At 51.2% G+C, this 20,880-nt stretch overlaps 1 protein-coding gene across 4 annotated transcripts in view; it reads right to left on the reverse strand.

The window, feature by feature from the left end:
• The window catches only part of GRID1 (glutamate ionotropic receptor delta type subunit 1), a 701,267-nt gene that overhangs the window by 579,512 nt on the left and 100,875 nt on the right, over positions 1-20,880 (reverse strand). The window contains exon 1 of one of the 4 annotated variants that reach the window (XM_088842072.1): positions 16,102-16,307. The exons of 2 other annotated variants lie outside the window; for them this stretch is intronic. In XM_088842072.1, coding sequence (XP_088698198.1) covers positions 16,102-16,186 — 85 coding nt within the window. In that variant the 5' untranslated portion in view covers positions 16,187-16,307. Of the gene's footprint in view, positions 1-15,936; positions 15,995-16,101; positions 16,308-20,880 lie in introns of those variants that run through there. One more of the 4 variants, XM_088842073.1, reaches the window with a different exon arrangement.

The raw sequence follows: 20,880 nt of genomic DNA on the forward strand, positions 1-20,880 counted from the left end.
CCCTCGGGAGCAGGAAGGTGTCATCTCCCCGGCAGCACTAGCCTACGCGCTTCCACAAATCTGACCCAGACTTTTGTAAAGACTCAGTTCATTGACCTCACTCCGATTACCCTTTGAGTGTACCCGCCCTTTCCTGCCAGCTCTTATTGATCCAGAAGTGATGCTCCAGTCTCCCTTTCCATCCTCAATGTGAGGTGGGTGGTTTTCATCAGAGGCAGCCCCAGAAACAGAAATATGTGGCTCTCAGGATTACTGAGACTCTCCCAATCGGGCACTTCTGCCCCCACCTAATTTGCCTTACAGAGAGCACCACTCCCACACTACCTGCGGGGCACTCCTCCCCACTGGCACCATAGGAATGCAAACCAAGCAAAGGAATAGCTTTTTCCAAAATCCCTAAGTGTGCACCAAGACACACAGAAGTGCCCACACCCCCAGCTCCTTAGTAACTAACAACTTACGAAGATGTAGTGTGAAACAATGGATTAAAATTCATGCCTCTGGCTTCAAAAATCTATAAAAACTAAATTTCTTGGAAGAAAAGAGAAAACCCTTTTTTCCAAGCAGCACAAAAAGCAAACCGTGGCCCCAGCCCTCCCCCGGCTGGTATTTGGGTGTAAATCTTTAATCTCATTTGCCGCTCTCGTCCTCTGACCCCAGCAGTATTCCATAAATATTTAGGCAGCAAGCACCAGGCTTGTTTTCCACTTTGGAATGCTAATGGTGGAACTGGGAGGATGAGAAAGCAGCCTCCATGGTCTAGCCGCTCTCGGTCTATCGGCAAAATACAACAGGCGTTCTGGAGGCCCAGGGAGCTCCAGGCTTCCTTAATGAGCTGAGATGCTGCGGGGAAAATCGCTGGCTTGCTACCTGCAGGCGCAGTGATGGTAGAACCACCAGCCCAATCAATAGCAGGAGAGAAAACGCGAAGGGAAGGAGGTGCAGCGGGGACGAGAAACAGCTCCACAGATGGACATGCATACAGATGGACTTTCCAGAAAAGACACGGAGCTGCCAGGCCAGCCCCATCAGCATCCCACCCCTAAGTCCAGACCCTCACACATCCCCTGTACTTGCACACACACATCCTTCTGGGCCTTCCAGAAGGCACTTCCCAAATCCCTACCGCCATAGGTAATCTCACCTGGGGCTCCCCACCTGCTAAAGGGGGCCTCTCAACTCCTGCCATGGCTGATCTATCTCCACCTGGCAGTGGGGGCCAGACACTGGGGCTTAAAAGAAGGCAGACCTTGATTTGAACTCTATCCTGGTCATTTGCAAGCTGGGTGGTCTTCAGCAAGATTTTTTTAGCAGCCTTAGTTACAATTTACATGAAATTCACCCATTTTAAGAATGTAGTTAATTTGAGTTTTAGCAAATATATCCAGTTGTACAACCATCCCCATTATTCAGTTTCAGAACACTTCCACCATCCCCCAAGAGTCCCCTCATGCCTGCTTACAGTCAGTCCTCGCTTCCACCTCTAGCTCCGGGCAACCATAAATACACTTCCTGTTTCCATAGTTTTGCCCTTCTCAAGAAGTCTCACATAAAGAGAATCACACAACGCGTGGTCTTTTCTGACTGGCCTCCTTCACTTAGAGTAATGCTTTGCGGTTTACCCATGCTGGAGCATCTGTCGGTGTTTCAGTCTTTACTACTGAGTTGATTCCACTGAAACAGATACATTCAATTTTATCTGTTCACCAGCTGATGGACAGGTGGGTTGTTTCCAGTTTGGCACTATCGTAAATAATGCTGCTAGGACTGTTCCTGTACAAGTCTTCGTAGGGACTTCCCTTTCCACTTCTCTTGTGTGAATTCCTAGGAATGGAACAGCTGAATAATACGGTTAAGTATACGTTTATCTTTTAAGACACTGTCAACCTGTTTTCCATAACAGCTGTACTATTTTACATTCCCACCAGCAGTGTATAAGGGTTCCAGTTGCTTCATATTATCCCAATACTTGTCACTGTCTGTCTTTATCACAGCCGTCCCAGTAGGTGAGTTGTGTTTTGTGAAGTATATCTTGTGCTTTGACTTGTATTTCTTTAAGATCTAATGATGCTGAGCATCTTTTCATGTGTTTATTTGCAATCTATCTATATTCTGTGGTGAAGTATTTATTTAAATCTTTTGCCCATTTTGTACTGCATGTTTTGCCTTCTTATTATTGAGTCGTAAGAGTTCTTTATATATTCTGGATACAAATCCATTACCAGATAGGTGACTGGCAAATATTTCCTCGTAGGTAATATTTCAACCCCTTCAATGTCTTTATCTGCAAAACGAAGTGTCCCATAACACCTTACCTCACTACAGAGAAGAGCAGGGGTGATGTGCATGAAGTCCCTGGCCTGAGGCCTGCCACACACTAGGCCTGCAATAACTGGAACCAGCACCATTGTCAATGCCCCTGGATGTCAATGTTCAGTTTTTGCCTGTAGCTTGGAGCGGCCAGTGTGGGGTCTGGAGCAGAGGAGGACCTCAGCCAGGTTGGGTCCCCACCCGTGCTGGCATCTCCTTGAATGTTCCCTCCAGGTTCCCATCTACCCTCGATAGCACCAGCCCTGGTCCTTGCAAAGCAAAGTGCAGGGCAGCAGGCAAGGCCCCAGGTGAGCACGTGAGGAACGTGTGATGGCATACTAGCAGGGGGAGAATAACAAGATGTCCTAGCAGTGGGTCCAGCATGGGCAGAGCAAGAAAAAGAACAAGTGTGTGTCACATTCTGGAAGCCCAGATCAGAGCTACATGTCCGACCCAGGGTGTGTGGCCAGCCTGGCTATCAGGGTCACTCATCAGGAGGGCGGGGGGCAAAGGTGGTGCTCTGGAGGGTCAGGCCATCCTAGAGCCCTCGAGGCATCTCTGCTGACATGGTAACATGGCAAGATGCCCTCATGAAGAACATTTAATCCCACGTACTGCCAGGATGGCACAGTCCACTGCTTCTAGAAGCCCACAGCCCAAGGAGAACCAGAGGGGAGCCCTCTGTGCCAGGGGCTGTGTCAGGACACTGTGCCATCCTCTCACCACAAGCGTGACAGGAGGTGACATTACTCCATGCTATGGGCTGAAGTTCACAGGTGGAGGTCCTAACCCCCAGCATCTCAGGATGTGATTGCATTTGAAGAGAGAGCCCTTAAATTAAGTTAAAATGAGATCATTAGGGTGGACTGCAATCCAATATGACCGTTGTCCTTGCACGAAGGGGAGCTGAGGACACACACGCACAATAGAGGGAAGGCCATGTGAGGACACAGCGAGGAGAAATCCACTGACCAGCCAAGGAGGCAGAAACCAGCCCTGCCCACACCTCGATCTCTTTCAACCCCCATAAATAAACAGTAAATCTCTATAGTTTAAGCCCCACAATCTCTGGTACTTTGTTATGGAATCTCTAGCAAACTAATACAGTTGACACTTGAACAACACGGGTTTGAACTGCATGGGTCCATGCAGGCTTTTTCCCCCAAATAAATACATTCCACAGTGCTACGTGACCCAGGGTTGGTTGAATCTGCAGATGTAGAAGCTTGGATACAGAGGAACTGAACAAGCAGGACACAGAGGAATCCTCTGTACACACGTATAAAGAGGGCTGATGATAAATAACACACAGATTTCTGACTGTGTGGGGGGTCAATGCCCCTAACCCCCATGTAGCTCAAGAGTCAACTAAGTATCCCATTTCCAGACAAGGAGACTGAAATTCAGAGGGTGGCACTGTGCCTGAGGCCCACAGATGGGAAGAGACAAGCCCAAGCTGGCTGGCTTCAGGTCCATAGGATTCTATCCTGCACCCTGACCTCAACCACTAAGACACAGAACCTTGCCTGGATGATGCCTGGCCCACGGAGGGGCTTAGGGACCCTCTGATGGATAGAAGCTGAGCATCCTCCCCCTGAGCATCAAGCCCCACGCTGTAGGAGCAGAAGGCACCCAGAGGAAAGAACAGAGAAGGCAGCAGGTCAGTGAGAAGACCGGAAGCAGGCTCGGAGCAAGACCTTAGGGGCTGGGTGTGAAAGCCTGGAGGGAAGATATGCCCTGGGGACCTACCTCCTCTCAGAGGGATCTGCCAGCCACGCTCTAGGGCCCCAGGGACAGGGCCAGGACTCACAAGAAGTGGATTTTAGCTCCAGAGAAGGAAAGACCAATTGCCTGCCAATGGGATATGCTTCCCGGTGGAGAGTCAGAGCAGCCCCGAGGGGCTGTACACAGACCCGGAATCCAAGGAGGTCATCCCCATGGCGCCCTCCAGCTCTGGCGCTGTGTCCACTTGGGATTCCTTATCAGCAAGGCAGCAGCCAGAATGTTCTGGTATCCCAGCCACAGCATCCAGGTCGCCACCAAGCTGTGGTGCCCCAGGCCTCCATCCTCCAGAGGTGAGAAGATGAGAGCCCCAGGGACTTCCCTGGTGGTCCAGTGGCTAACAATCCACCTTAAAATGCAGGGGATGCAGGTTAGATCCTTGACTAGGGAACTAATATCCCACATGCCGCAGAGCAACTAAGCCCCACACTGCAACTACTGAAGCCCACACGCTTTGCTGTCCACACACAACTAAAGAAGCCCACACACCACAACTAGAGAGTCCGTGTGCACAGCGAAAGGTCCTGCACGACACCACGAATATCCTGAGTGCTGAACTAAGACCAGCGCAGCCAAGTAAGTAAGTAAATACTTTTTTTAAAAATGAGAGCCCCAGACCAGCCTCAAGGAGCCCAAAGCACAGAGCAGCAGGAGAGCCAGGAGCAGAGCAGCTTCCCACCACGTGGAAAGGCACAGAAGGTATTCTTCCATCCTCTAAGAATTCCCAAACACCACTTGCCAGGCCAAGTCAGGCCCTTTGGGCCCCTGAAGGCCTGGAACCCAAGTGGACACCGTATCTTACAGATCCACATGAGGAGACAGTCTGATGCTGAAGTCCCGGCAACAGGGCCAGACAGAACACTGCCAGCCTGCACTCCCTCCCTGATGGACGACCAGGGTCTCCAGGCCTCAGCCGGCCCACGCTCCCCTTACTCAGGGATCTTCACCACTATTCGATCATCAGGGATTTAAAAGCATCGACTTAACCCCAGAGAGAGTTTGCATGGTTATTTCCACTTTTTGTTCAATTAATTATTGTAATATCAATAGATCTTTAATTTTCTCATCACTGAGTAATGGGAATGCGTCTCAATTCCACAATATAATTAATTAGTTATGAGTGTTCAAATGCAAGCTCCTGCTCAAAGTCTTGCTGGGACAAGCTCCCGAAAACTGCCCCAGGGAGACCAGCACTACCAGACAGAAGTCCTGTTAGGAGTTTGAGAACACATGGACCAGCCTGGGTCCGAGAAGGGGTAGGAGACACTCCAACCCGACCCAATCTGGTCAGAGCCCAGGGGAGCGTATGGAGCTGGGCTGAACAGATCTTCAGCGGGGGCTTCCTGTGTACCAATGCTGGAGCCCTGGACACAGGAGGACCTTGTGTCAAGGGTTCACAAGGAAACAAGAGAGGCATGACACAAGCAGAAATAATGTGCGTTAGTTCAATTACACACTGTCGAGCATCTACTAAGTGCCAAACCTTGTGCCAGGTGCTGGAGACATGGTGGAATCTGATCAAGGTGATAACCCTGCCTGGTAGAGGTTCCTAAAAGCAGGAACTGAGCATTGAAGACTGAGCTATGTTCACCAAGTAAACAGTAGAGTCAGGCATCCTGGGCAGAAGGAACAGCACGTACAAGGACTTGGAGACGGGAGAGCAGTGATCCAGGGAACTCAGTTTTTGGATCATTAGGGGAGTGTTTGGGGCAAGAGCCCCATACAATGCTTGGAAGGCCATGGAGGGACAAGGAGACTTCCTCCCTACTTCTACATGATCACTGAGAGCCTGAGGGAGCCAGGCTACAGGTCAGCAAGTGGAGGCCTGCATTTCCAGAGACACTTCCATTTCCAGAAGGGAATAGGGGCCAGGGTGGGGAGGGGTGGCATGGCAGACACTGGAGCTGCCTGCCTACCAGAAGAGGAAGGCCTCATGGGAACCTCACCCTACACGCCCTGGCTAAGCCCCACTTGGATCACTTCCACAAGTCCAAGTGGGTCAGACAGCTGACAGAGTGAAGGGCCAGAGTCTGTGAGGCTCCCGAGGAATGGAAGTGGCCCATGCCACCCCAAGACCTCAGCACCAGCTCCAGGTCACCTCTTCCCAGAGGTCTCCTTCCCGTTCTCTACCCTCATCAACACTCAGAGCTCTCCATAAGCCCAACACAGGGCTAAGTGCTTTACACAGGTGAACTTATCCCATCATCTCCGAGTGATGCCACCCCCACTCACGGATGAGCAAGCTCAGGCACAGACAAGTGACTTGCCCATGGTCACAGTGATAAGTGGCAGGGCAGGAACCTAACCCTGATAGCCAACAGATAGATGGACACGGCCTCTCCATCGCCCTTCACCCAGCCTTGCACACACTCTCCCTGCCACTGGCATGGCCTGGGACCAGGCTCAAGCTCCCCGTACCTCACCTCTAAAACAAAGTTCATAAGAGCACCAGCTTCCCAGAGCAAAGGTGAATATATCAATTCCCAGGACAGTGCTTGTCACCGGGCACGAGCACAGCGCACATGACCTGCCACTCTTGTGCTAGTGCGGCTATGGTGGAGTGGTGATTTGTAGCAAAAAGTCTGGCACAGGTGTGGGGCCATCAGGAACAGGCACCACCCCCAAAAGAAGAAGAGAAAGTCTCACTCAAAGACCAGAGCTCAGTGGAGTGAGTCTCCATTGCAAAAGGCCGGGATGGGGACAGTTGTCCTCAGATGGACCGTTCAGGGGCTCAGTTACTCAGAGCCACACCACAGGCCAAGGAAAAGAATACTGCCGGCCCTAGCCCACCTTTCCACACACATCCACATGATCCGAAGCCACAGGGCCTGCTGGGTCTTGTGTGCCAGATGCCAGCGGGCACTCAGCCCCACACACCACCCTGGGAGCCAGGCAATATTAACCCTATTTAACAGATGAGGAACCTGAGGCTCAGAGAAATACAGTAACAAAAAATAACCCTGAAAAGAGCTAACATTTGTTGCCCAGTTGCTCTGTGCAGACCCTGGAGAAACAGCTTCACTTGCATTATCCCCTTAATTCTCAAAAAGAGCAGGACTATTGCTGCCAGTTTGCAGATGAGGAAACCAAGGTTTGGAAGTGAACATTATGTACCAAACTGTCACATCTACCCTCTAGCATGTGTGCAATCCAAACCCTCAAGCTTTATGACAGTCACTCTCCTTTCACTCCAGGTCCCCAGTGGAAATCGGGCAGATGCCAGGGTGGACGGGGACCACTCTCTCCTTTAGGAGGTTTAATCCAGCCATCCCTCACTGCCATCACTCTGCACATGCAGACACATACACACAGCTCCCCACTTCCTCTCCGCAACTCTATTCCCACACTGGAGGCATAATCAGGGTGAGCATTAGATGGTGTCAGGACAGGGAATTTTTCCAAACCAACACCAGCTTCTCCCAGCTCCCCACAAGAGGCAGCAGCTATACGGGAACCCCCAGCAATGTCAGGAATCCCATCAGAGCCCCAGATAGGCGGGAAGAGGAGGTGCTCTTCTTCAAGAGACCAGCTGCATGTCCAAGGCCGGGCTGGGTTCAAGGCTCTGCAGGGCCAGGACAGACCCCAGATACTCAAGAGGCCCAGGCAGGCACCAGAAGGAGAACTGTTGTCTGGGAAAGAGACACAGGGATCTGATGCTGCAGCCCTGATTTCTCTGCCTGCTACCGATTAAATCAGGGATAATGTCCCCGATCTAGGAACCAGATTCCAATGCAGCTTAAAATCTACTCAGACACCGCACCATTATGCTAAGCAGTGCGGCTGCAAGGGGGCTGTGCCGCCTCGTTTATCATCCCTGGCAGGAGAAGCACAGCCAGTCAGGCCACTACCCGCTCCAGTGGGAAACAGAGGGCACAGCAGGGCCTCCGTCTCCTGGCTGGACAGACAGAGGGCAGCCGCAGCCCCTCCCTAGTCCTGCAGACCCAGAGGCAACAACAGTGAAAGGCCCTGTTCAAGACATCATCTCCCAGAGCCGGAGCTAAGCTAGTACTCACATATCCTCAGAGATGTAAATTATGTGGGTTGAACTAATGAGCTATATATGTATCTTTCATCCCCTAATTAACTGTGGTTTAATGAATTTCTCATCACATTGCTGCCAGAATAGCCTTGCAGCCCAAAAGATTTTTTTCCTCTCCATTTCAGGTAAATATTTAAACACCCCAAATTAAAAGGAGCACCCGTGCCCAAAATTAGCGGTTTGATGCCACCCAGGGTAATCAGACCCCATCTCACTGATTCAGCATTTTCATTTTTCCCTGTCTCTTCCCGTGGCAATGGCAGGACCAGGACCCTGACCAGGCACAGGGCCCGGGACTCCCGGCAGACCGAGGGGCATATGTCTAGCTTCCCACACCTGGAAGCTCCCCTCCCAGGCTCTTGGGGACTGGCTCCATCCAGGAGGAAGCAGAAGAGTTACCCGTCTGCCAGTCCTGGGGTTGGCACAGAAATCCCTCAGGGCAAGGGGGCCCGAGACATGGCCTAGCATCCTGGGAGGTCAGGGTGCTGCCCACCCAGGAGCTCACACCCCAGCACCCACCTCTCACCTCTGATGGTGAACTATTCCCAAGCCTCATTATTACTATTATCATGACTCCTATTATCATTAGCTTTACTCTATCACTCACAGCTAATACATACCAGATGCTTAAGGCAACATTATCTGGAGACCAGGCCTGGCTAGAACCATCAGGTCCCTAGGCCTCTCTGACTGGCTCAGGGTCAACCTGGGGGGCGGAGGACCCTCTCCCTCACCTCTCCCCACTGGCCCTGCCACCTCCCGCCCCCTCTGACCTGGGCCACTCAGGCAAAGCCAAAGACCCCTGGAATATATGCTGCCCACCTGCAGCTCCCTAAGGGTCTGGTGTGGACACCTCTCCTCACTCTCCTGGGGCTTCTCTGGCACCTGGAATTGCACGTTTAGAAAGTGAAAAAAAACTCTGGCCTATCTGAGCTCAAGCCACCTCCAGAAGAAACAAGCAGGGGAGCTCCTGACAATGACTCCAGCTGGCCCTCAGTGCCCCAAACCTGGCCACTTGCAGGCCAGCTCACAGGGCAGTGAAATGTGACTCTGGGAGGAGTCTGAGGGTCTGTTCTGCCACACAGACCACAGAGCCCAGAGTCTCCTTCACTGATACCCCCAACAGGCCACCCAACATCCCTTGTTTCAGCCCCTGCCTCTGCCTCCCCCAAGCCCGTCCCTTCTCCTCCCAGGGGTACTGGGTCACCACTGCCCAGGGGCCCTGCCTACCCCGTGCACCCTGCACAAGAGCACCCCCTCGTCTTCCGGACACCACCCAAAAGCTTATTCCAGGCCTTGGGGTCCTCACTGAGGTCACCTCTCCAAAGCTGTGCCCCACTCAAGGCCCCCCACAGCCAGTCTTGACTCCTATCTGCCCCTCCACATCCAGCTCACAGGGCCTCACGGTAGTAGCCATTGTGGTGAGTCCACCTGTTCAGAACCCTTGGGAAGCTCTCCAAGCCCATGACAGCCTTGAGTCACTAAGTAAGGCCTGACAGCTGTCCCTAAGGGTGACTGGTGGCCCCTCTGCACAGATGAGGAATGGGCTGACCTCTTCAACACAGACAGAACTCGTCTACTTTACAGTCCCTGGCATTGTGCCTGGAAGCTGTGAGTGTCAAAAAACACTTGTCTAGATGACTGCATAACCAGAGGGACAAATGGACAGACAGGATGGATGAGTGAGTGAGTGAGTGGGAGGCTGGGTGAATGGATGGGGAGAAGGATGTAAGAATAGAGGGATGGGCAAATAGATGGATGAACAGATGAACTCTCAAACAATAACCAAGAGAGATCCCAGCCAGCCCCCCAAATCCAAAGAGTTGGCTGGACACTGTCTCCAAGGGCAACAGGCCAGGAGGAGAGACCTTAAGGGCCATGATAGTTAGGCCTGCCTCCCGAGGGTCTTTCCAAAGAAGGGGGAACCAAGAAGAGGCAGGAGATGGAGTCTGAGGTCAAGAAGGGGAGGTGACTGAGCCAATGGCACTAGGCAGAGCAGAGACCAGCACCAACTGGGCCCCAAGAGGCCCCAGGGAGCACCAAGCCATGAGCTGGAGAGATGGGATGGGGCAGAACTCCACGTTCTAGGGAACCTGGCAGAGTCTGACAGGACCAGTGTGGGCCCCCTGCCAAGCCCTCAGAACACCGAGCCTGAGTTGGCAGCCGTGTCTTTTGGTCCCCAGGTCCTCCAGGCAGGCCTGGAATGTGGTTCTGACCACTCTGACAGCTACACACCAACTGTGGCTGGGCTGCGGACAGGCACTGGCCCAGAGCCCAGGTACAGTCAGTACTAACCTGGCCAGGGAGGAGGTGGTTCGTCCTTGGACAAAGCTGGACCGCCCCTTTTGAGCAGAGCAGGAGGCCAAAGAGGCTCAGGCCTCAGTTTGGACCCCATTTCTAGACCCTGAGAAATGAATCTTTGGACCCAGGGACCACCACCAATAGAGGGGACTGCCCACCCCTCCCAGAGCTCCCACTTCCCCAAGAATATACAGAATCTCATCTCTGCTTATTAAACTCCTTTCCCAAAACCCACAAGCAAAGCAGGGAGACAGCACAGAAGGAGTGGATTCAGATGCAAAGGCACTATCTAATGAGGTGGTCACTTTCACCCACCTGGACTCCCCCTCCCCACTCCAGGAGGCGAGGGGCTGCCTGAGCACTGAGGCCTCACATTGGACAGGTGGCCACAGTCAGGCAGATGTGCAGAACCAAACTGGGAGGAGGAAAGCAGGGGAGAGGTGCTGCCAGAAATGGCTGAAACAACAATAACAATATTACAAGAATCTACCAAAAAATATCCATGAGCTTTGTTCGGAATTAGCAGACTTAGAAGAAATCTCTACCTTCTGTGTGGGTCATATCACCTGGGATAAGTCAGTTTCTCAGTCAGATTGTCTCTGGGTGTGACAATCTCCACCTTTCAGTTTCATCAGGATTGAAGGATCCAGAGAAAGCACATCAGCTCACAGGACCAGGCACTTTGCAGGCACAGAGGAAATGGAGCCATAACCACCCTCACTTTCCCAGGAGAAAACTCTGATCTCCCTGACACCTGCACTTACTTTGCAGCAATGCAGCCCACAAGAGCCCCCAGGAAACTTGTGCGCTTGTGTGCTAAGTTGCTTCAGTCATGTCCGACTCTTTCTGACCCCATGGAGTAGAGCCTGCCAGGTTCCTCTGTCCATAGGATTCTCCAGGCAAGAATACTGGAATGGTTTGCCATGCCCTCTTCCAGGGCATCTTCCCAACCCAGGGATCAAACCCACATCTCTTTTGTCTCCTGCCTTGGCAGGCAGGTGCTTTACCCCTAGGGCCACCTGGGAAGCCTGCCCCTAAATACCTCACTCTTCTGACCACCATGATACCATCAGATGGAGAGACAATCCCATACTAAGGCTTCCCCTATTCTTTAGGAGGTGGGGGTTCTCAGGGTGTCCCTTCTTGACAGCAGGACCTACGCACTGGGGTTGCGACTGAAAGGCAGAAGAGGGTCCAATTTCTTTGGTCACCAAGGGCCAGCTGCAGTCACCACTGCAGGGCCCCACCTTCAAGGCCCACACTGCAGTTGAATCAGATCCTCCTCCCTATACATGCTCCCCACCCCAGTCTCTGACCTCAGACAAACCTACCTGAACACCAATCAATCCCTCACCCCACCACGAGGAGAGAGCTTTTCCAAGCCTCAGTGCTTTAGCCCAGGCAGTCCCCTCTGCCTGGAACTCCTTTCCCTCAACTCACTGCTTGGCAAAGCTAATGCCTTCTTTAATCTTCAGAATTAACGTCAGCCCAGGTGTCTGCTCCTTGAGAAAGTCTCCAACTGCCACCAAACTACTGGGCCCCCAGGTCCTCTTATACGTGCTCGCTTTTATGTCTGTCTGCCCCACCATAGAGCCTTCCTGTCCTCATTTACTGGACAGGGCTCACAGACGGTTTCATCAGCGACTGATAAGTGAATGAGTGAAGAGGTCCCACAGGAATGCCACATGAAGAAGATGCAAAGGCAGGAGCCAGTATGGCTACTGTCTCCAGGGACCAAGACTCGCTCCATGCAGAAGAGGCGCCGGCAGACTGGGAATATGACACACTTCCCTCTGTGCAGGGCATTCAGGGCAGCCCACTCAGAGGCAAAGGGGGGAAGACGTAACCTCACCAGCATCCCCTCAGCATTTTCCCTCCTGCTGCCTTTGAGCAGTCCCCTTATTTCCACGGTTACATTCTCGCTGCTCAGCCTTCTGGAAGAAGAGTGGTGTGGGGAGGCCTGGGCACTGGAGTGTCTTTGGGGCACAGGAAAATTCCCTCAGTGAGCAGCAGAGTGCCAAGCCTCCAATTTGCTCTACAGAGCCAGCTCCTCATGCAAGCGTGCTGCATCTCAGGTCCCCATTAGGACACTCGGCAGACTTGTCCTAGAAGCATTTTAAAATTGTGTGTATTTCACAGATATAGAGAACAAACTCATGATTACCAGTGGGGAGAGGGAACGGGAGAGGACCAAGGTAGGAGCAGAGGATTAAGAGACACAAACCACTGTATAAAATGAATAAGCTACAGGATATACTGTACAGCACAGGGAAGATAGCCAATATTTTATAATAACTTTAAATGGAGTATAATCTATAAAAATATTGAATCACTATGTTGTACACCTGAAGCTAACATAATATTGTAAATCAACCATACTTCAACTTAAAAAAAAAGAACCCTTAAAAATTGTGTGTATTTTTATATACAATAAGATAAACTTAACACCAAATTAAACAGTCTCAGGGCTACAGTCAATCCCTGTACCCACGCTCACAGGCCCCCGCCTCTGCCAGCAGCTGGTGCCCAAGCCTTGCAGGGCCACCACCCAGCTGTTCCTGAAAAATCCTCAATTTGTACCCTTCTGCTGAGCTCCCCAGAATGTCAAGTCCCAGATGGAGTGACCTGCAGGTTTCTGAGTCAGCAGTAGACACTACCACCTGAATCTACTCAATCCATTGCCAGGAAAAGCAACACAGAGTGCCTCCTCCAAAGAGCTCACACTTCGGAATTTGTCACCAATCACAGCCTATGAGAGTCAGAGCCAAGACGAGACAGCAGCTGGAGTGAAACAGCCCTCAGTCACCCAGCTGCCTCTCCGGTCACTCAAGGTATCACCAGGGATCAGAGACACAGACACCTGGCGCAGACACAGATGCCTTGCACACACCTGTGTGGCCAGGAGGCAGCTCAGGGCCAGACACCTGCGGCAGCCACTCTAAGGTCCAGCTGGGCCAAGGGCTGTTCTGGGAAGTCTGTGAGCACAGACTTCCTAGGGGAATATCCTGATGGGTGCTCTCATTACCTAAACGAGGTGCCTTGAGCAAGACCTGAATGAAGCAGCACCTGCGCCTGGTAAGTTGTTTCATGACGTCTTCACCACTGCTCTAGTAGGTAGGTATGGGTGTCTTCATTTTCTACCTGGGGAAACTTGAGGCTCTGACCTTACCTTAAGTGACCCTGCTGTTGAGTGGCAGTGCCAGGTGCAGAGAGGGCTTTCCAAGTGGAGATAGTGGTTAAGACCCTGCCTGCCAATACAGGAGCCATAAGAGACATGGGTTCGATCCCTGGATCAGGAAGATCCACTGGAGGAGGGCATGGCCACCCACTCCAGTATTCTTGCCTGGAGAATCCCATACAGTCCACAGGGTCGTACAGAGTCGGACACAACTGAAGTGACTTAGCACGCATGCACACCAGGTGCAGAACCCAGGTCTGACCCCCAGGCCCACAGTAACTCTTCCCTCCATTCCACAGGCCTCTGCAGGTCTCTGCAGTAGTGATAAGTCCAAGGGGAGGCAGGGAGATGCCAGTCTTCCCTCTAGCCAGAGACACTGGACTGGCCGAGAAGAGCTTCACTATGACGCCCAGCCTGGAGTATCTTCCTTCAGCCTCAAGCTGCCCAAAGGCATCATCTCCACTCAGACCTTGCTGAGTGGTCTCTTCCCCGAGGACTTGCCTGGACCACCCCCTTGCTGGGCAGTTCTCATGCTGCCCCCACTGTGTTTCCTCCAACCCCAGCACTCCTGGTACCCCTCCACCAGAACCCCAGAATGCTGCCCACACAGGATTATTGATGGGGCTGGAGAACAGATCCACAAGATGCATGAATAAATGGATGAACAAATGAATATGTGGTTTGGCACCGACTCTAATTTGGCGTGTAAATTCTTTATGTCTCCAGGAACAGTGAGGAAACGCGTCTCCCCCTAACAGGCTGCAGTCGGTGACTTCCATTATCCTAGACCAAAGACACTCAGCATCTGTCTTCTGTGTTGGTAGCCAGGTGACACGGTCTGACACCTCCTGTGGCTGGGCGGTGGAAGAATGTATTTACATAGTTTGTGCTCCCTGAGATAACATTACCGTTTCCAGGGGGCCTCTGGCTACGTGTGAAGTATTGGTGCACAGTCTGAATTACCTACATGATGATTTCATGCTGAATTTCCTGAGTCTCCAAGCAGAGTCATAAATGTAAAGGAAGACTGTTTCTCTGGGCCTTCACCACATCTTTCATCCAGAAAATAAGTGGTGATAATATTTATAATATGTTTACTGACAGGACCAGGGGCTCTGTACAGATAACTCTTTTATGACACAAAGTACTTAACTAAGATGGAAAATGGCATTACTCATGTTAAATTCAAAATGAGCATTTTGTCCCAGATTGCTAGAAACCCAGTAAATGTCATTAGCTATCTGAGGTTACAATGAAATCCGCAAAGGGTTACTCTTTTGTAATTACATTTACTGTAGCTATAGAAACAAGGGACATCAGACTCAACCAGGCTGACGCTTTGTCTTTTCCCTCAAGAATGAGTGGCTCAGCTACAGGTTGCCATCTCCTAAGTCTGGGCTCCAGATCTTGCATCTCGGCAGCCTGCTCTTGGGAAAATTGTTTTGCCCACAGGCTCCACGCTGGAGCCCTAGGACATGGGCTTCTGTAATTCTCGGTTGGAAAATAATGATAAAAGACAGATAAGGACGTACTCTTCCCGTGGTTTCTGCATCGAAATGTGCCTCCTGAATGTGTGCTGGGAAGTCATGCTTCCTGGGGCCATCCTTCTGTGGAGAATGCATTATTTATGGCCAGTGTGCTATCGTGCAATGCATGTCCCCACCACAGAGCCCCCCACACACTGTCATTTCCTGCCCAGCCTCCACACCCCTCCCTCCAAGGACAAGAAACACACCCATCCAAAGGGAAGTCTTGGAGCCCACTAGAGTGGGCTTCCCTGGTGGCTCAGATAGTAAAGAATCTTCCCACAATGCAGAAGAGCCAGGTTCAATCCCTGGGTTGGAAGATCCCCTGGAGAAAGGAACAGCAACCCACTCCAGTATTCTTGCCTGGAGAATCCCATGGACAGAGGAGCCTGGCGGGCTGCTATATCCATGGGGTTGCAAAGAGTCGGACACAACTAAACGACTGACACTTTCACTTTCTTTGAGCTCCACTGGCCTTCTCAGACTCCTGTGGCATACAGGGGCAGACAGGCCAGGCCACAGGGCCTGGGAAAGAAGAAATGGGAGGACATACAAGGGAACCTAAGAGGTGGAGGCTGCTTCAGCCTCAGTGGAAAGCGGGGCTGGTGCCCCATCAGCCAACCAGAAGGGCCAGCACCTCCCTCTCCACCAAGAGCTGACAACACCTCCCTCTCTCATGTGCCTGATGCCAAGAGCTCTCCTCACCGACTGGTGGCCCAACACCTTCCCTCTCCACCTGCAACAAGCAGCACTTCCCTCACCAGCTCTGCACAAAGCCACCAGCTTTCCTCCTCACTCACCGACACGGACACGTTCCTTTACCACCTGTCACAGCCAGCACCCTCCTTCGCCTCCTCAGCCAAAAGCTTTCCTCATTATCTGATACCAGCCGAACACCCTCCTCCCCAACCTGTGACAGCCACCACCTTCCTGGACCACCTGTGGGTGTGACAGCATCTGCTTACCTTTCGTTACCACTGGGTAGGAACCAGCACTCGCCCTCCACACCTGTGACAGCCAACCTCTTCCCTCACCGTCTCTGACAAACATCTTCTCTTACCATCCCTGTATAGCAGCCAGCACCTGCCTGTACCAAATGCTAGTACCAGAAATTTCCCCAGTCATTTTCCTCTAATCTAGTGGTTCTCAGAGTGCAGTCCCCAGACCAACAGCATCAGCACCCCTTAGAAACTTGTCAGAATTCAGGTTCTTGTAAATCTTGGGCCCCACCCAAACCCAATGAATCAGAAAATTTTGAAGTGGGGCCCTGCAATTCATGTTTTTTAAGCAAGATTTTCAGTTGATTGTGATGCACATGAAATTTTGGAACCACAGTGGCTGTTTTTTAGAATCACCTTGGGAGCTTGCAAAAACCCTGATAGACAGGTTGCACCCACAGAACAAGGGGGCCCTGGTGTCACCAATTTTACAAATTCCCAAATAATTGTAACATGCATCTGGTCCTGTCTGCTTTTCTAGAAGGGCAAAGAAGGCCCTAAAAGGCCCCAGCTGGGCCGCAGGCAGAGGTACCCACCACCTGAGACTGGCCATCACCTGCCTGATGTCCAACAGCCCCCTTATCAGCCATAAATATGTTGAGGGAACCAGAGTTCCTGGCAGCAGACTTGCTCAGACCCATGCCTGCTACAGCACCCCAGCCAGGGATCCCTGGGCTGCAGAGAGACCCATTCTGGCCATACCTGCCTAGGTGCCACTCATGACCTCACTGACAGCCACCTGTGATGACAGGAGAGCCCTTCAAGGACACAGGAAGCCCAGTTGAGGACCAGCTTCTGGGATGAGCCACATGGGAATCCACTGTGGATAAACCCTGAACGAGCCTGGCCTCAAAGCCCCAGGCCAGGCCTCCCCTTGCGAACCAAGCTCTCTCTCTACTCCGTCAGCCCTCCACTCACCTGAGTGTCAGCCCACTGTGACCCCTCTCCTCCACTCCCTGAGGAATCACAGTTATTTGAGAAAGACCTGGAAGGCAACAAGCCAAAATGCAACCCCGGTTGGGTTAGGGAGTGTGGTAAAGGTAGATTTTTTTTTTTTCTTTCCTTTCTTTTTCAAAGATTCTGTCATGTAATTATACTGCCTTTGTAATTTTTTTGTTTTTTAGCCATGCCCTGCAGCTTGCAGGATCTTAGGTTCCCAACCAGGAACTGAAACCAGGCCCAGCCGTGAAAGATACCAAATCCTAACCACTGGGCCACCAGGGAATTCCCAACACTTTAAAATTCATAATTTCAAAAAAATAAAATAAAATTCATAATTTCTCCAAAGAAGACATACAAATGGCTAACAAACACATGAAAAAATGCCCAACATCCCTCATAATCAGAGAAATGCAAATCAAAACCACAATGAGATATCATTTCACACCAGTCAGAATGGCTGCTATCCAAAAGTCTACATGCAATAAATGCTGGAGAGGGTGTGGAGAAAAGGGAACCCTCTTACACTATTGGTGGGAATGCAAACTAGTACAGCCACTATGGAGAACAGTGTGGAGATTCCTTAAAAACCTGGAAATAGAACTGCCATATGATCCAGCAATCGCACTCCTGGGCATACACACTGAGGAAACCAGAATTAAAAGAGACACATGTACTCCAGTGTTCATCGCAGCACTGTTTATAATAGCGAGGACATGGAAGCAACCTAGATGTCCATCTGCAGACGAATGGATAAGAAAGCTGTGGTACATATACACAATGGAGTATTACTCAGCCATTAAAAAGAATGCATTTGAATCAGTTCTAATGAGGTGGATGAAACTGGAGCCTACTATACAGAGTGAAGTAAGCCAGAAAGAAAAACACCAATACAGTATACTAACGCATATATATGGAATTTAGAAAGATGGAAATGATAACCCTGTATACGAGACAGCAAAAGAGACACAGGTGTATAGAACAGTCTTTGGGACTCTGTGGGAGAGGGCGAGGGAGGGATGATTTGGGAGAATGGCAGTGAAACATGTATATTATCATACGTGAAACGAATCACCAGTCCAGGTTCGACGCGTGATACAGGATGCTCAGGGCTGGTGCACAGGGATGACCCAGAGGGGGGGGAGGGAGGTGGGAGGGGGGTTCAGGAGGGGGAACTCATGTACACCCAGGGCGGATTCATGTCAATGTATGGCAAAACCAACCAATATAATATGGTAAATTTTTTTTTTTTCACTCAGTCATGTCCGACCCTTTGTGACCCCATAGACTGTAGCCTACCAGGCTCCTCTTTCCATGGAATTTTCCAGGCAATAGTACTGGAGTGGATTGCCATTTCCTTCTCTAGGGGTAAAATAATTAGCCTCCAACAAAAAAGAAAAAATAAATCTTAAAAAATAAATAAATAAATTCATAATTACAATAAAATGTCTCCATAGCTCAGGGCCTAGGTCACTGATCACCTCAGCAGCACCTTCCCTGGCCTTCGCACACTTGGGATGCCTTGGCTGAGCTCCCATGCAGCCCATGTGCATACCTGGCTGGGCTCTGAGCACCCACGGCTCAGGAGGCCCTGCTTCTCCCACCATCACCAGCTTTCTTGCACAGTGACCCCTCAGAGGGGTCCCTGTCTGCCCCCTAAGAACCCTGGGGTAGCCTCAGCACTGTGTCTATAAAAGTTCAGCTTGGTCCTGCTAGGCAGAGGCCCTGGATATCACAGCTGGAGAGACTGGCCGTGTCCACTCACCTGTGCTAGGCTGGGTCAGCAGGTGGACAGACAAGAAGGGTCTGAGGGCCTCACCTCAGCTGCCCACCCCAGGACGTACTTCATCTCAGCTTCTTATATCCTCCACATTGCCTTCCCGTGGATGCACAGGGCAGTTAGTAACCAGAGCTCCCAGAGAGGAAACCAGGATTATTCAGATCACAACTCACCTTTGCCTTTCCTTCAAAAGTAGGCATGTAACAGACACCACCCAGCTCTTCAGAAGATGACATAGCTCTCCTAGCCCACAGGTTTGTCAGTGTGAATTGTATCTATATGTCTTGCTTAGAATAGTCCTGGATAGAGGGACAACTCCATGGCCTCCCATCCAACCCTTCCCACACCTGGCGGCTCTGCCAGCTCTTTTCCCCCTTCTCAGCAGTCTGAGGCCACCATGTCTGGCCAGAGCAGGGGCTCTCCGGCCACCAGGACATGGCCCAGCTAGATCCCACAGATATTTATTTTGCCAGACTATGTAAGTGCCATCACATTCCCACGATCATAATAAAGTCACCTTGTTGGCAAGAGAACCCATGAGTGATGACAGAGACAGACAAGCCCCACCTCCATTCCAGGAGGGTCAGCCCCCAAACAAATATTTAATTCACAAGGTTGTTTGGGACATCAATAAGTAACTGCGTGCAGCACCAGGCAGAAGTTAACTGCACGAATCACAGCCTGATCTGGTGAGCCGCTTATTCTTCTTACACCTCCCAATCCACCCTGCTGAGGGCCCTGCGAGGCTAGCACCCGGGGGCTCCACTCCTGGGCTTCCTTGCTTCCTGGTTTCTACTTGGCTTTACACACTGGAAGGCATCATCAGGTGATCAGAGGGTTGAGCTGGGCCCGGATTTGCAGTGGCTATGCGCCCACACCTGGGACACAGCTCCAACGGGCAGCCCCTCTCTGACTGCTGAATCCTTCCCTCAGGGCTCAGTAACACTGACCCTGACCCTGACCCTTCAGGCCCAGGCATGGTGCAGCTCCCTACTCGCTCCTCATTGCTTCACTATCCCTGTTTGGTTCCTCTTCATTCAACTCTGCTCAATGACCCCTGGGAACGTGTGGTCTGTTTCTTGCCCAACACTGACCTCACCTGGAGAATCTATACCTTTAGGTTTTGATGTAGGGTTGGATTTCAGCAAAGTATTGTACAGTCCTCTGAGGTGGGCTGAGTGCCAGTACAATTAGGTGGACTCAGAGATCGAATTAACCAGATCCAAAGTAGGATGATTCACAACAACCAGCAAAGTGTCTCCAGTGGTACAGCTAAGGTCTTTCCTAAGACCTGTCTGCTCAACATTTTTATAAGTGATTTGGCAGAGGACATTGATTGCTCCTGATCTCATGGGAGAGATAATCAGTACACAGAATGGAAGCGTTTGGGACCCAAATACTTGGAAGCTACATGGAACAATGGGCTATACTCACAAAACAGAGAGAGACGGAGAACAGGAGGTTTAGAAAGCAAAAGGCATAAGAAGAGGTGAAGACTCAGTGAGGAGCTTATGGAGGAAACACTCGGGTGCAGCCACCTTTAGGCTGAATCTGAGTCAACAGACTAAAATGGCTGTCCCAATAATGAGGGGTGAATGAACAGGGTGACATGCAGGATAAGGAGAGAATAGGCCAGATGTAAACTGAGAGCTCAGTTCCATCCTGGGCTGTAAAGGGACAGGGAAGTACTGTGGAGGAGGCTTGGAAGGGGACAGCCAGGCCTGGTGTACAGGGCACAGAAACCCACCACAAAGCATGATACTGAGGGGACCAGAGAAAGCCTGGGAGAGACAGGCCAAGTGAGAAGGTGACATGAAAGCCGGCTCCAGACAGCTAAAGGGATTATCTCCTGGAAGATAAAGGACAAGGGAGCAGTGCCAAGGACCTTCTCTCCCTGATCCAATTAAAACTGTCTGCAATCACCGAAAAAAGAACATCAGCAGCACTAACAGTCATGAACAAAATTGGACCCCGGCCTCAAAACACATGCTTCCTGCCAGCAGCCAGGGTGCTGGGGTAGGTGTCCC

This window comes from Moschus berezovskii, chromosome 12, assembly GCF_049115385.1.
Source record: "Moschus berezovskii isolate FMDL1 chromosome 12, NW_MosBer_1.0, whole genome shotgun sequence".
NCBI classification, from domain to species: domain Eukaryota; kingdom Metazoa; phylum Chordata; class Mammalia; order Artiodactyla; family Moschidae; genus Moschus; species Moschus berezovskii.